At 41.6% G+C, this 14461-nt stretch overlaps 1 protein-coding gene across 1 annotated transcript in view; it reads right to left on the minus strand.

Annotated features, from left to right (window-relative positions):
* Positions 1–2351: 2351 nt before the first annotated feature.
* The window catches only part of LOC111668796 (uncharacterized), a gene marked incomplete at its 5' end in the record, with an annotated part of 22880 nt that continues 10770 nt past the window's right edge, over positions 2352–14461 (minus strand). The window contains 24 exons of the mRNA XM_023424932.2: positions 2352–3300; positions 3380–3622; positions 3774–3964; positions 4066–4426; positions 4596–4703; positions 4812–4865; positions 5136–5243; positions 5363–5416; positions 5549–5656; positions 5771–5824; positions 6027–6134; positions 6241–6348; positions 6450–6611; positions 6720–6773; positions 6963–7016; positions 7198–7305; positions 7496–7549; positions 7644–7697; positions 7879–7932; positions 8141–8194; positions 8473–8580; positions 8686–8784; positions 8878–8922; positions 9106–9159. Coding sequence (XP_023280700.2) covers positions 3154–3300; positions 3380–3622; positions 3774–3964; positions 4066–4426; positions 4596–4703; positions 4812–4865; positions 5136–5243; positions 5363–5416; positions 5549–5656; positions 5771–5824; positions 6027–6134; positions 6241–6348; positions 6450–6611; positions 6720–6773; positions 6963–7016; positions 7198–7305; positions 7496–7549; positions 7644–7697; positions 7879–7932; positions 8141–8194; positions 8473–8580; positions 8686–8784; positions 8878–8922; positions 9106–9159 — 2544 coding nt within the window. The remainder of the gene's footprint in view (positions 3301–3379; positions 3623–3773; positions 3965–4065; positions 4427–4595; positions 4704–4811; positions 4866–5135; positions 5244–5362; positions 5417–5548; positions 5657–5770; positions 5825–6026; positions 6135–6240; positions 6349–6449; positions 6612–6719; positions 6774–6962; positions 7017–7197; positions 7306–7495; positions 7550–7643; positions 7698–7878; positions 7933–8140; positions 8195–8472; positions 8581–8685; positions 8785–8877; positions 8923–9105; positions 9160–14461) is intronic.

Raw genomic sequence — 14461 nt, forward strand, 5'->3', positions numbered from 1 at the left:
CGGTAAAGTTGTGGTTTAACAGTGCTTGACGCTCCATAAAGCTGAGGGGAGCTTCACAAGTCCCAGAACAGATCAAGCTGTCACCATGATACTAATACACAGTCGTGGAAATCATAACAGATTAGTTTCATTAAAGTGCAGAAATCCTTGTTTAAACTGATAAAATGTCCTGTCTAGGAAAGCTGAAGTTTAAATCTGCATGGTAAACTGATCACTGTATAGTTTGACAAGCAAAACCTGTGATTGATGGCAACAGTATGTGTTGTTAGCAACATATCCTTACTATAACAAGCTAAATTTATGTCTTCCCCTCTACTGTGAGAATCTGCTCTCAGCCCTGTGTTTTCATGCCAGTGAGAATAATTTAGGTTAATAGCATGATCCTTTCCCTATGTTCTTTAAGTGTTTTGGAGGGGCGTCAGTGAGGTGGGGTTGGAGGGTGCACAGGAAGGAAAAGGAGTAGCTGGGAAATCTCATCGACGCTCCTCGGCGAACAAGAGACACCCCGGTCAGGATCTGGGCGTCGCTGCCAAGTCGTCTTAGGGTCGTAGACTCCAGTGGTCCCCGTTTGGGTGAAGGCGGCACACACAAACACATCTGCGCGTGAAACCCGGTTGTTCTTAGAATTTTGACGGAAACAGCGTCAGGCTTGCAAATTGACCTTAAGGTATACATGCAAGCCGGAGGAGATGAAAGGAAGAGAAAGAGGAGGATTTAGCCTCTAGACTTGTATATTTCCTCAGGAAATGGATTCTCTGAGATGACAGGAAGCTAATTAAAGCTTTGGTCCAGACTGAAATATCTCAACAACTACTGAGTTGAACTGAACGTGAACGTGAAGCTCCCCTCAGCTTTATGGAGCTTCATGGCGAGTTTAAGCTCATTGTTTTACTTTACTGTTTTGGTTCACTCTCATAGTTCACCTGCTTCAGTTTTCACTCCATGCTCGGTATCAAACAGCAGACAGACGCAGTCAGAGATTAGCTGGTGAAATAGTGGAGCATTTAGCGGCTAAAGAGCCAGACGATTCCCTCAGGAGATGGTGGAGACCAGATGTATCGCCATGACATTTGGTTCAGAGATTCATGAATCCTAGAGACTTTGCTGATCCCGTGACTTCTCCTCCAGCGCAACCATGAAACCGATGTTTGTGGGTTTTGAGTGAACGTACTGTATCAGTCGCCATGAAATTTAACGCAATTATTCATGTTCCCATCAGGATTAATTGTAACAACTTTGGTGACCCTTGACTTTTAGTGTATCGCCATCATCAGGTCAAAATTGAAAGTGGGACAATACTTTGGTTTATGACCAAATACCTGCAGAAATAATGACATTCCCAACAGCTTCGGCTGCACTTCTGGGATTCTGTAACCAGGGGTGGGTTAGGGTTATCTGCATTAATAATATCATTTTTGAATTTGAAGACCTTAAATTTCAAACACTTAGTTACCTTGTGCTGTCTTTGTGCAACATCAAAAAAAATCATTCCATCAGCTTTAACAGGAGGCACCTGTTGGGTGAAAAATAGACAGTAAAACGGATTTTCTGTCTTATGTAATTTAGTTTCTCTTGAAGCTGCTGTCCCCAGCTGAGCAGCTTGTTTATAAAAGTTATAAGAAAATGCCACAGTTGTGTAAAAATGTAATGTGGAGCTCACACAAAAGCACAGTTTAGATTTCCTTCACCCATACTTTTACCTCTCTGACAGATTTTTTCCATGCTGAAATGAAAATAGCAGCCCCGGCTAAAAATGACCACCTCGACAGATGTGGAGCGAGGCCCGGGCTGCAGGAAACGGTGAGAGTGTCACGTCTTTCACCGCGCGCTGAGAGGAGAGGTCGACCCAGAAACATGTGCTGCCTGAACTTTGGCTCTTTTTCTTCCTGTAAGGGCGCCTTCTCGCTCCCTCTCTCTGGGTCTTTATTTTCTTTTTTTTCATCTCGGTTGCTCACACACCCATATACATGCAGACACAATGAAGTGGTGAGGAAAAAGCATGAGGGAAGGAGTTATCAAGCTGGAGTTACACATTTGCGTTGGTTTTCTAAATCAGTAAACCAGTGTGTTGATTCATATGAAGAAATTATCACCAATGCAGGGTGGATACAGCAAAACCCATGTCTGAAATGTAAGCTGACAGTTCGTGTCCATTTAGCATAAAGCACTGTTTTATTTGTTTTCAAACCCCAGAGCTCTCCTGGTTTTTCATTTCACTCCTTACACCCGAGATATCAGGTAAAAGCAGTTCACTGTGATTTTGATGCCTGGTAGGAAAAGTGCTGTCTCCCTCTAGTGGCGAGATGAGCTCATTTAAATTCACTTTCAAAGCAAAAAAGTTTTGCTGCTCATGAGGGGGAACCGAGTGTTTATTCAATTGTTCTTACTTCAGTTTGTGGGAAGAGCACAGTCATTCCAAAGAGAGACATCTATTCCACATCCACAGTCAACAATAAACAAATACTTTGCAATTTACAGTCATATGTTGCATTTACAGTTGAAGTTTTAAAAGGAGAATAAAAAGGTTTCCTGTTGAAAGAGTAAATGAGTTCCTGCACAGAACTTAATAATTTAGGTTCAAGCATTATTTTGATTTTTTATTCCATTAAAATTAAGAACTACAGTCGTTGCCATATAGACACTTGCCCTATTTACTGGAAAAAAGCCATCACTAGTAAAAAATGAAAAGGTTTGGATGCTTTTATTTGCAATAAACTTCAATTCTTAGGTAATCTCCTCTAAGCTCCCCACAAAGACATTGCATCTTTTACGATTACTGGCTGTTTTTCCAGTTTATGCAAGTTTACAGTCTGTCTAAACCCACCTTTCCTTCCTTTTTATTTAGCACCTTAGACGTTACTTTTATCCACCCACATGCATTTCCCTGTAGAGTACTTTACGTTAGAGTGTAAATCTATTGACATGGTAAATAAATTATGTCAGCGTCCCACCAGTCACACAGCTCTCGTCCGCTGGCAGACACGGTAAGTACGCTGTACTTCAACAGCTTCTGGGAAATGCAGCCATGTGTGAAGAACCTTTATCGACGTGTATGCTCACAGAGAGAGGAGTCCATATGCTATAATTTCTGGTGATGGTGTTACTCCTCTACAAAGGCCTATTTGAGTCCATCTTACATTGGGGATTTGTGTTTTATGAGAAGCACACGGGGCCGATGTCCAGGCCGAATTCCTGGTCAGGCTTTCCAATGTCCATAGGGGCCACGTCCATGATGGGCAACCTGGCCGAAGTTTGAGTCCTGTACTCGATCACTGTCTTGCCCCACTCTCCATTTGATTGCTGAAGTAAAAAGAAAGCCAGATTAATCTCCCAATGGGTTTTTCATCAAATGTAGTAATGTATTCTGTGGAAGACTTACCGAGCAGCCGTCCTCAATGACGGTGTATCGGAGGCGGCTGTTGCCCTGCGCCCTCAGCTCCTGGCCGTCGGAGCCTCTGAGGACCAGAGCTTTCTTCAGGTTGCCGCTCGTCTCGTCTTTATAAGCCACACTGTTCCTGCAGTGGTAGGTGATGGTCTGGTGCGACTGTTTGGACAAAACCTGCAGCAGCTTCACTTGAACAGCCACTGCATTAGGCTGCTCCTCCTTATTTCCATAGGTGAACTGAAATTCGATGTCAGTTTGACGTGATTACACACATTGCGTGCTCAATTTCCAGGCTTCTAGATGCTCATTATTTTACTAAACATGTCATGGTGTCATTTTAAATCTTCCACAACATGAATATATGCAAATAAAGCTCTTGAATTCTTACTTGAGTTCCACCATTTATGTTGGCTCCGAACCAGACAGGTATGTTGGCACTGGGACTGGATTTCGTCCACCAGGCTTTGCGGGGAATGTTTGCCGGATTGGCGGAGATGCAGGTTTCACCGCTTTCCATATCACAGTAGACCCTGATGGCGTCTCGGATGCTTCCTTGATTTGGGTCGAGCCAGTACTCACCTGTATCAAAGGCGGAGAAAAAATGATTGGAAGGAGTTAGATCACTAGGCCTAGGTACATATGTGATACTGGTCTAAAAATAAGAAAATTAGGACCCTCACCGCTCTTTTTCTGGGGGTAGCACTGTTTGATGTCCTGGCAGGTTTTTGCAGGGTTTATCCTGCTGCCATCAGGATTACGGAGGTTTTGCAGATGTCCGTTGAGGGTTTTCAGTGTGGCTTGGATGCCAGTGTCTGCACGCAGGATGGCCAACTTCTTATTGGGAAGGGCTTCGTCTTTGTTGAACTCCGGAAGAAGAGGAAGATCAGCCGACATATCATCCTCTACAAATTCCACAGCTTCTGGCACGTCGCCATTCCCATCGTAATCAGCCGGGGCGGCGAAGAGGTCTTCCACAGCTGCTGCGGTGGGAGGTCCTGGGGGGCCTGGAGGGCCGGGGGGTCCGGGTTCACCAGGTGGACCCTGACAGAAAAGACAACCATTACATTTTTCTTCTACTTCATATTTGCTATGCTAGCTGTGTGAGAAAAAAGGTCGGCCCATGCAGATCCAGATCAAGATATCCCTTTATCTGAAAATGTCATCTCCTTAAACTGATGGAAATAAAACAATAGATGTAATCTTGTGTCACCTGTGCTCCGACATCTCCACTGGTCCCTCTGGTTCCGGGAGCGCCCATTGGTCCAGGCTGGCCGATGTATCCTTCCTTTCCAGGAGGACCCAACACTCCTGGAGGACCCTATATGGTTGTAAAACAATGAGAGATTGACACTGAGGAATAATGCATAATATAAAATGCATATCTTTATCTGGTCTGATTTATACAATTATACAATTATACACCTACCCTCTGCCCAGCTGGTCCAACAATACCTATCGCTCCTGCATCTCCTGTGGCCCCCTGGAACAGAGAATAATGGGATTTTATTTTCTAATATTTTCATTGTTGTTGTGATTCAGTGTTAAAATAGACTCAAAATTACTTGACTTCAATGCCGCACTGGCCAAGATTTGTATGTTAAAAGGGTTAAATCTGCAGAAAATCAAAGATCCTCGCTGAATGAGATGTTGCAAATGCACCTAAACTGAATTCAGTTGCTGTGTTGGGTGTGTGTCCTTCTGTCTTCACAGGAATTGACTAAGTTGCCTAAACGATCATTTTTTCGCTTACAGTTATTCCAGGGAGACCGTGAAGACCGGTGAAACCTCTGTGACCTTTCTGACCCCTCTCTCCTTGCTCTCCAGTTGCCCCCTTCTCTCCCTGTGGTCCTTGAGGGCCCTGAAATCAGACACAAGGTGAGAGTTCAACACTCGGAAAACAATGTTTTACACCGAGAAAAAAAAAGTACAGGTTTGTTTTAATTCTTGATTTTAAATTGTTGAATTGCTCATGTTTACCACTTTCCCGCGTATTCCAGTTTGTCCTGGGGGTCCAGCGGGGCCTCTGGCACCCTAAACTCAAAACAAGCAAAGAGACATGGTAGAGCAAAGTTTGTAAATGTGACAGGATAGAGTTACTTATGTGTGGCTGACAGTGTAGCATATCAAATTTAAATAAATTGTATTTCTGTTTGTGAAACTCACATTTTCACCAATTTGTCCTGGACCGCCGGTGATTCCAACTGGACCTTCAGTTCCTGCAGACCCTGTAATACCAGCCAGACCTTCTGGACCAGGATTTCCTCTGTCTCCCTGGAAACACATACACACAACCAGTGATTACACAACATTATAATGGTATCATTAACTGATTCGATCCGATATTTAAAAAACAACAACACACAAACACCATGTATGACATCTTACCCTGTCCCCTATGAGTCCGTCTTTACCAGGAGGGCCCTCTGCTCCAGCAATACCCTGAATAAACACAGATGATGAGAATAAATTAGTGACAGAGAAGCTGAGTCGTCGGCAAAGAAACATTTGTACCAGAGCATTGCAGAATAGATGCTTTTAAAACATGAACTGATGAACTCTTTGTGTTAATTTTGGGTCATTGCAATGCAAAGACAATAAAACATCAGCTAAAGACATGAAATAAAAGCTGTATAGGACAAACCTCAGGGCCGGCATCTCCTCTTGGCCCGGTAGCTCCTGGTAATCCAACTACACCAGCGGGCCCTGTGCTGCCCTGAGATCCAGGGGTTCCGGGTTTTCCTGGTGGACCCTGAGAAACAAAGAAGTACAAAAATCCATCAGTGGAATGTAAGTTTTTGAGACGTAGTGCTGCTTTGTCAGTCTAAAAACAGAACGTAGTGAGTAGAATTACTTACAGCAGGACCTGGCAGTCCCAGCATGCCTCTCTCTCCTCTGAGTCCAGGCTGACCTACGACACCTCGCTGTCCTGCGGCACCAACAGGTCCTGGAGGCCCATCAGGCCCCTGTCAGAGAAACACAAGAGCAAGAAAAAGCAATTGAGTCATCTCAGGACTTATTTGTCTCCGGCTGCTGGAGGATCAGCACAGTGTGAACTTTCTCTGACCGGAGGACCGTCCTCGCCAGAGTCTCCCTTCTCTCCAGGGCTGCCTGGTGGGCCTGAGGGTCCAATCTCTCCTTGATGTCCTGGAGCTCCATTTTCTCCTCGAATTCCAGAGGGGCCCCGCTTTCCTGGAGCACCTATGGGTCCATCTGCACCAACAGCACCCTGAAAAACACACAACAGCCTGTCAGTGCAAATTTTGAAAACATAAATGCGATTCCTGCTTATAATTTTTTTTTGAAGTCATTAATATCATGCAACTAATTAACTCACAAGGGAGCCGGCTGGTCCAACTCCTCCAGGCAACCCAGGGAAACCAGGAGAGCCCTGTGGGAAGAAAACACTTCTAATAAGATGCACTTCACCACAATGATAATAATGACATTAGCACTCGATTAGTTACAGCGTGTTATAAAGCGCTCTGGGATAAGACTGTTGACACACCGAACTAAGTTATAAAGACATAAATTAACACTGTGAAGTTGTTATTCGCCACAAAGGCTTTGAAGAACTCACTGTTGGACCCTTGGTTCCTCTGCCTCCTTTCAGTCCAGTTACACCAACAGGTCCCTAAAACACACACAATTAAATCAGGTCACCCTGAATACTTTATGCAAATGAACTGGTCAACCCAATATAAACTGTCTGTTTCTTCCTTCCACCAGATTTTTAAATGATATTCAGACCTGTTCATGTTGATCGACACGATATTTATTGTTACTATTGGACTGAGACAATGTGTTCCTTCTACCTGTCCTCCTTGTTTGCCAGCTGTGCCATGTGGTCCATGTGGTCCAGCCTCTCCCTTCTGGCCTGGCTCACCTGTTTCACCTTTGACTCCAGGCTGACCATCAGGACCCTGGAGAAGGATATATGTTTCAGATAATTACTGATCTTGTTGATGATGCTGAGGTCTCAAAACTTGTGTATCAGTTATGATACAAATGGCGTTATACAATTTATTTTCAAAATGTGCTTTTATCAGTTTATTCATCGGTATATTTTCGACATGACTGCCCCGTGGTTAGCTGTGGCTAGTGTCCACTTACAGGAGGTCCAGGGAAGCCAACAGCACCAGTTGGACCATTCTCACCACTAGAACCCTGTTAATAGATCAAACATAAATACACACTTTATCGAGAAAAATTTTCAACTCCGAGACGATTTAATGTTCGTAGTCAAAGAAAATGTACTGACAGCGATTCCTCTTGAGCCTCGGCGTCCTGCAGGTCCTGATGGGCCGGGTTCACCCTGAAATAAAGAAACAAAGTTCTCAAAACATGGCAGGGATTTGTTCCATCTATGTAACAAAGGATCTATAGATTGAGGATCGTTTACTATTTTTGTCCTGTTTTGCACCAAATATTTGTGGCATTACCAATCACATTTCAAGGTTTGAAATATATGATAAAAATTGTGCTTTTGAACTCACCTTCTCTCCATTGGGTCCACTGGAACCAACAGGTCCAACAGGACCAGGAAGTCCCTTTTCATAAAAATGAATGAATAGATATTAGAACACTATAACAGACGAATAAAAACTTAACTGTAAGATTGTGAGTGATGGTTTGACAGTGAGTATGTTTTCAGTTTTTGTGCCATCAAGAAAACATTTCATCACAAACGTCTGGTGTCTCAATCTGAGAAATCTGCAGTGTCGTTTGTGTCTCGACCATCGTGTTGAGGCGACTCACCCGTGCACCATCAGCTCCTGCTTTACCCTCGAGTCCTTTATCTCCAACAGAGCCCTGTTAGAAGAAATCAGCCTCATTAGTGGCTCAGGTTCATCTTCCTTTAACAATCTCAACACACAGGAAACCCATACTTTCTTAGTGATTTCCCACATTTTCCAGAATCCTTTTTGACAACCCCCAATGAATTGGCTCAGACTTGATGCATTAAGCATACAGAGACGGAGAAATTGTGACGTCAACAGCGGGTATTTTGTTCTACTGAGGATCATGTTAGTTGAGAGATTGGTACCTCTGTTTCTTTACAGACAATCTGATCCCATTCTTTAACTTACTGCATCTCCCTTTGGGCCTGAAGGTCCTGGTATGCCCCTCTCCCCTGGCATCCCCTGAAGTCCCGGACCACCTGGCTCTCCAAGAGCACCCGCTGGACCAGCGTTACCCTGAAATATGCAAGAGAGTATAACAGATTTACATGCAGCAGCTCAAAATTATGTCGTTTAGATCTTGGTGAAGTCTCAGCGTCAGTGGTTTCACGGTTACGTTACCTTTGGTCCGTCTGGTCCTGGTCCACCTGGACTACCTTTGGGTCCCTGCAGCCCGTTAGGTCCAATTTCACCTCTTTCTCCTGGGGGGCCCCTTTCTCCCTACAGAGACAACCAGGGGGTGAAGACACACAGCAGTGAGCTAAACCCTTAATCAGGGGTGGGAACAGTGATTAGCGGATTGAATGGACTTACCCTTGGACCAATAGCTCCGCCAGCCCCAGCCTCTCCAGCAAGACCCTGGAAAAATACAAGAATATTATGCTTAGTGTGATATTGCATGAAGACCTTCTAGTGAAGTGATGATACATCACTGTACAGCATATAATTTGAAGGCTAAGAAAGGAAAATTTAACTCTTTATTGCTAAAAAAAATTGCTGTACAATTTTTTTAAATACATTTTTTGTGTTATTTTATCATACCTCATCACCTGGTTTTCCTGACTCTCCGGGTGGACCTGGCAGTCCAGGCAAACCCTAACAAAACATCAACCCACATTTTATTGTATTGCTAATGCCAAGAATAGACATAACATGAACTTACTCATCAATATGCCGGTATAACTAAATCAGGTTTATCTTGAAACAGAGGCTATAATACTCCGATACTGAGTGTAGAAGAAATCATTTTGAATTTAATTTCTCATTAGTTTCTTTTTTTTTTTTTTTTGATTTTCTTCACCTACTATTCTTTTTTCTTTTTTTTTAACTTTATTTTTTTGAAGTCATTTTTCAATACACTTATAGAGAAGGAAAGGAGAAGAACAAGAAAGGGAACAAGACAGAAAAGGCACAGATGGAAAAATATAGCTACGTATATGTGTTATTACACAGGGAGAGAGGAATCATAACGACAATGTGTACATTTCAAGAGGTAGGTCCAGGGTTTAGAGACATTTCAGTCATATTTGATCCATTTGTCCATAGTCTATCCTTCATATGAAAACAGGGCAGAGACATTCTCACATCAGTGGCCAACAACACCGAGAGAGCACATCAAGTAGGACAGTAGGGGGCATTGTACTCAGGCAAAAAAGAGAGAGAAAAAAAAAAAAAAAAAAAAGGGGGGGGTGAAATAGAGCACATTAGTGGTTGTTATTAACTGGCTCCTGTTGTGGGTGTCACTTATTCAAGATGAGCCGTCCATTTCCTCCAGAACATAGTGAATTTGTCCATGCACAAGTTCAAGGAAAAAGTCAGTTTTTCCATGTCATATATTTCTTTCACAATTGCAATCCACTCCTCTTTAGATGGGGACTCTTTCGATAGCCATCTTCTTGTAATAGCTTTTTTACTTGCTACCAACATTATTTTAATCAAGTATTTATCAGTAGCACTGATCGTGGGGGAAATATTACCAAGATAAATTGTGCAAAAATCATTATTTATCTCAAAGCCTACTATTGAATTAACTTTTTCCACTACAACCCGCCAGTAAGAGTGTATTATCGGACAGTCCCAGAAGACATGGAAATGATCCGCCTGAGCATTTCCACACTCTCTCCAACACTTTCCATAACTTGTCTGACCTTTCTGAAGCTGTTTAATTTTGGGAGTGATAAAAAATCGGATTATATTCTTCCACGAAAATTCTCTCCAATAACCAGAGCTAGAAGTGCTCATTTGAGTTTTACAAATGTTCAGCCATCCATCATCTGAAATGGTTATTTTTGCTTCTTTTTCCCAGTTGGATTTAACATATAGAGTGGAAGAAATGTTTAATGATTGTAAGCAGGAGTAAATTTTTGAAATCAATTTACGGTTCAATTTAGATCTGTATGCATTGATCAAAATGTTTATTAAATCAAAACTGCCTTCCTCTGTTGTTCTTACATCACAGTTAAAGTGAGCTCTAACTTGAAGGTATCTGAAAAAGTCTTGATTTTCTAAGTCATAATTGTCTTTAAGTTTTTGAAAACATTCTAGTCTCCCTTTATCAAAAATAAGACAGTATGTTGCGATACCTTTGGAGAGCCACTGTTTGAAGCGTCCATCCATCTGGGCAGGTTTAAAATCTTTGTCATGTGCTAACCCATCGTAATATTTTAATCTGGTTTTCCATTCTGTTTTTACGGCATTCGCTAAACCAAATGTTTAGGGGTGTTTTTGTCCAACTGCTTAAGTTTTGTTTGTGCAGTAGGTATAGATTTCTGTCTCCAAGTAAGCTCTGGAGGGGAATGTCCAGTTGACTTAATTCTAGATTTTTCCATTTGGCATTGTAACATGGGTCGCACAGATAGATCAAGTATCTAAGCTGTGCAGATTTGTAGTAGTTGTCTATGTTCGGCAAGGCCAATCCTCCTTGTTCTTTAGACAGTTGCAATGTTTTATATCTAATCCTTGGTTTAAGGCCTCTCCATATGAACCCAGATAGCATTCTCTTCCACTCTATTAATTGTTTTTCGGGTATTTCTATTGGTATTGACAGGAAAAGAAAAAGCAATCGTGGTAAGATGTTCATTTTAACTATATCTATTCGGTTATGCAGGTCCAGTGGTAATAAAGTCCATTTGTTTAGATCTGCCTTTATCTCCTTCGTGATTGGAAGATAATTAGTTGCATAGATGGTAGATAAATCCTTCGGGATTTTTATTCCTAAATATCTAATAATATTATTCTCCCATTTAAAATTGCACAGGTTATTTATTTGAGGTGGGGGAATATAATTAAATGAAATAACTTGTGTTTTATGGATGTTTAACTTATACCCCGAGTAGTAACCAAATGTTTTCAGGGAAGACATTAATTTTGGTAAACTCAGATCTGGTTATGAAAGAGTGATTAATATGTCATCTGCGTAAAGGCAGGTCTTGTACTCAGTATCTTTCAGCCGAATTCCTTTTATGTCCTGGTCTTCTCTAATAGCCTGAGCCAAAGGTTCGATAAATAAAGCAAACAAGGCCGGACTTAAGGGACATCCCTGCCGACAGCCTCTTTCAAGCGGCACAGGGTCAGTCAAACTACCATTTATTTTGATTCTGGCTGAGGGAGAATGATATAAGTTTTTTAGGTATGAGATAACTTTAATATCAAAGCCAAATTTTTGTAATGTTAAGTATAGGTATTCCCAACTAACTGAATCGAATGCCTTTTCGGCATCAAGGCTAAGAACAATGGACTTATCTTTATCTTTACTCATGTGCTCCATCAAATGTAAAGCCCGTCTTACATTATCTTGTGTCTGTCTAGCTTTAAGGAAACCTGTCTGGTCTTCATCTATTATGTCCGGAATAATATTTTCTAATCTTTTTGCGATTATTGAGGCATATAATTTATAATCTAAGTTTAAAATCGATATCGGTCTGTATGAACCGCACTCAGATTTATCTTTGCCCACCTTAGGAATTACAGAAATGATAGCACGTCTCCAGGAAGCTGGTGTTTCTCCCCCATTAAGTGTAAAATTAAAGCATTTCAATAATGGTGGTGATAGTAACTCTCTAAATGCTTTGTACCATTCTGCGGAGTATCCGTCCTCACCTGGCATTTTATTTGTTTTGAGTCTCGAGATAGCATTATCCAGCTCTTTTTGTGTTATTTCATTGGTCATTATTTTATTCTGTTCTGATCCAATGGACGGAAGATCCAGTGAGTTAAGAAAATGTGTAATACTCAAAGAATCAGCTCCTTTCGGTCGTGTGTACAGATCTTTATAGTAATTTTCAAAGGATTTTTGTATTTCTTTTCATTTATAACACATCTTTCCAGCTTGTGTGTCTTTAATTTTATGGATGGATCTTTCCTCTTGTTGCTTTCTTATCCTCCAGGCTAACAGTTTTTGGGCCCTAGGTCCATTATCATAGTACTTTTGTTTGATGAACTTTGCCTTCATCTCCTCATGACTATCATATAGTTTGTTTAAATTTTGTTTGGTGAGTTTTATCTGATCTAATATTTTGGGGTCATTAAGTTCCATGTGTTTCATTTCTAAATTTTTTAGCTCCTGTAGTAGGTCTTTTATTCGCTTCTGTTTCTCCCTCTTTTTAATTGAGGACCACATTATAAGTTTTCCCCTTATTACTGCCTTAGCAGCATCCCATACAATACCTGGAGACACTTCACCAGTATCATTTTGTTCTAAATATTCTTTAAATTCCTTATGAATATATTGTTTACACAAAGGGTCATTTAATAGGCTTGTGTTGAGCCTCCATGTCGTGTTTTTCACTTCAGCATCCAGGTGTAGGGAAAGATATACACCTGCGTGGTCTGAGATATCTTTAACCCCTATTTGACACTTCAAGATTCTATGTCTTTCTGAATTGAACATAAAAAAATAGTCAATTCGTGAGTGAACATTATGGGGATGGGAGAAGAAGGTAAACTGCCTTGCTGTTGGGTTTAGTTCCCTCCAGACATCCATCATACCTGCCTCAAGGAGAAGTTTCTTAACGGTGACTGTCTCAGAGTTAGTTCTTTTTGTTACATTGGAGGAGTCAAGGAACGGTTGTAATTGTATATTCCAATCTCCGCCACAAACCAGGACCCCGTCAGCTTCTTCAGCAATCAAATCAAATATTTTCTTTGTAAATACTTTATCGTTACCGGGGGGTCTATACACATTCAGTAGTGTTACCTGCTTGTGATCAATGTAACCCTTCACTAAAACGAATCTCCCCTCAGTGTCCTTTATTTGTTTTGAGATCTGGAATACAACTTTGTTAGAAATTAGTATTATAACTCCTCTCTTTTGACCATGTTTATAAGATGAATAATATGAATTTTTAAAGCCCAAGTGTTTAAACTTTTCATGTTCTTTATCGCTTAGGTGGGTCTCCTGCCAAAAAATAATATGTTGTTTTTCTCTTTTCATCTTAGTAATCAACTTGCTCCTTTTGATAGGATTTAGCAGACCGTTAACGTTTAAAGTAATTATTTTGTATTCCTGGTTTGACATTCTACCTCTTAGTACGAATGCACATATTTTTCCCCTCCATTAATCTAAACATGTAAATAAAAACCATCTGTGCTGAACATAACCGAACAAAAATAACCTCCAATGGTGAAGTAAGGTAACAACTTCTGAACAGGGAGGGGAGGCCTCCAAAGGAAGGGCCCCTCCAGATGCGTCCTAACATCGTCCTGTTAGCGATTTTAGTACACACAGTTTTTGGTGTAGTTTCTGTCACCCGATGAAACAGTCCTATCAGCATTTTCAAAATATTATGAGCTAAGAGCCATAACATCCGACCAGTGGTTAATCAGGAAAGGAAAAGAAAATACCGAGTATATCTCAGGTCATATTCTCCTGCAGAGTAATGGCTCGTTGAAACCTCCGGAGCTTCTCTCTGGCTCGCTCGATCGATGTCTGTGGACCGGTTTCGACGTCCCGGGGACCCGCTGGTATGCCATGTATTTCTTTCCAGCTTCTTGCGCGGTGTCACGGTTGTCTGGGATGCGTCGGCGTGTGTGTTTCCCTCGTCGGTTCCTTCGTCAGCTGTTAGTATCCCCCTCTTAAGCATATCCTTCGTCGCCTCGTCCGCGTTGCTGTATGTGGTGGGTCCTTCTTCGTAAAAGACTCGGAATTTTGCGGGTGCAGGTGTTTGGAATCTGAGTCCTCGTTCTTTTAACACCTTCCTCAATGGTGCATATTCCTTTCTCTTTTTTTTATCACTTCTGCTGGATAATCGTGATCGAAGTACACTCTTTTCCCGTTGAGGTGTATCTCTTTCTTTTTCCATGCGGTGCTCAGCACCAAATCCTTGATTTTGTACATGAGGAAATAAGCGACCATGGATCTCGGGGCAGCTTGTGGTGGTGGTTTAGGTCCGAGTGACCG

This window comes from Seriola lalandi, unplaced genomic scaffold, assembly GCF_002814215.2.
Source record: "Seriola lalandi dorsalis isolate HSWRI2012SDOR001 ecotype SW California unplaced genomic scaffold, Sedor1 jcf7180002054761, whole genome shotgun sequence".
NCBI classification, from domain to species: domain Eukaryota; kingdom Metazoa; phylum Chordata; class Actinopteri; order Carangiformes; family Carangidae; genus Seriola; species Seriola lalandi.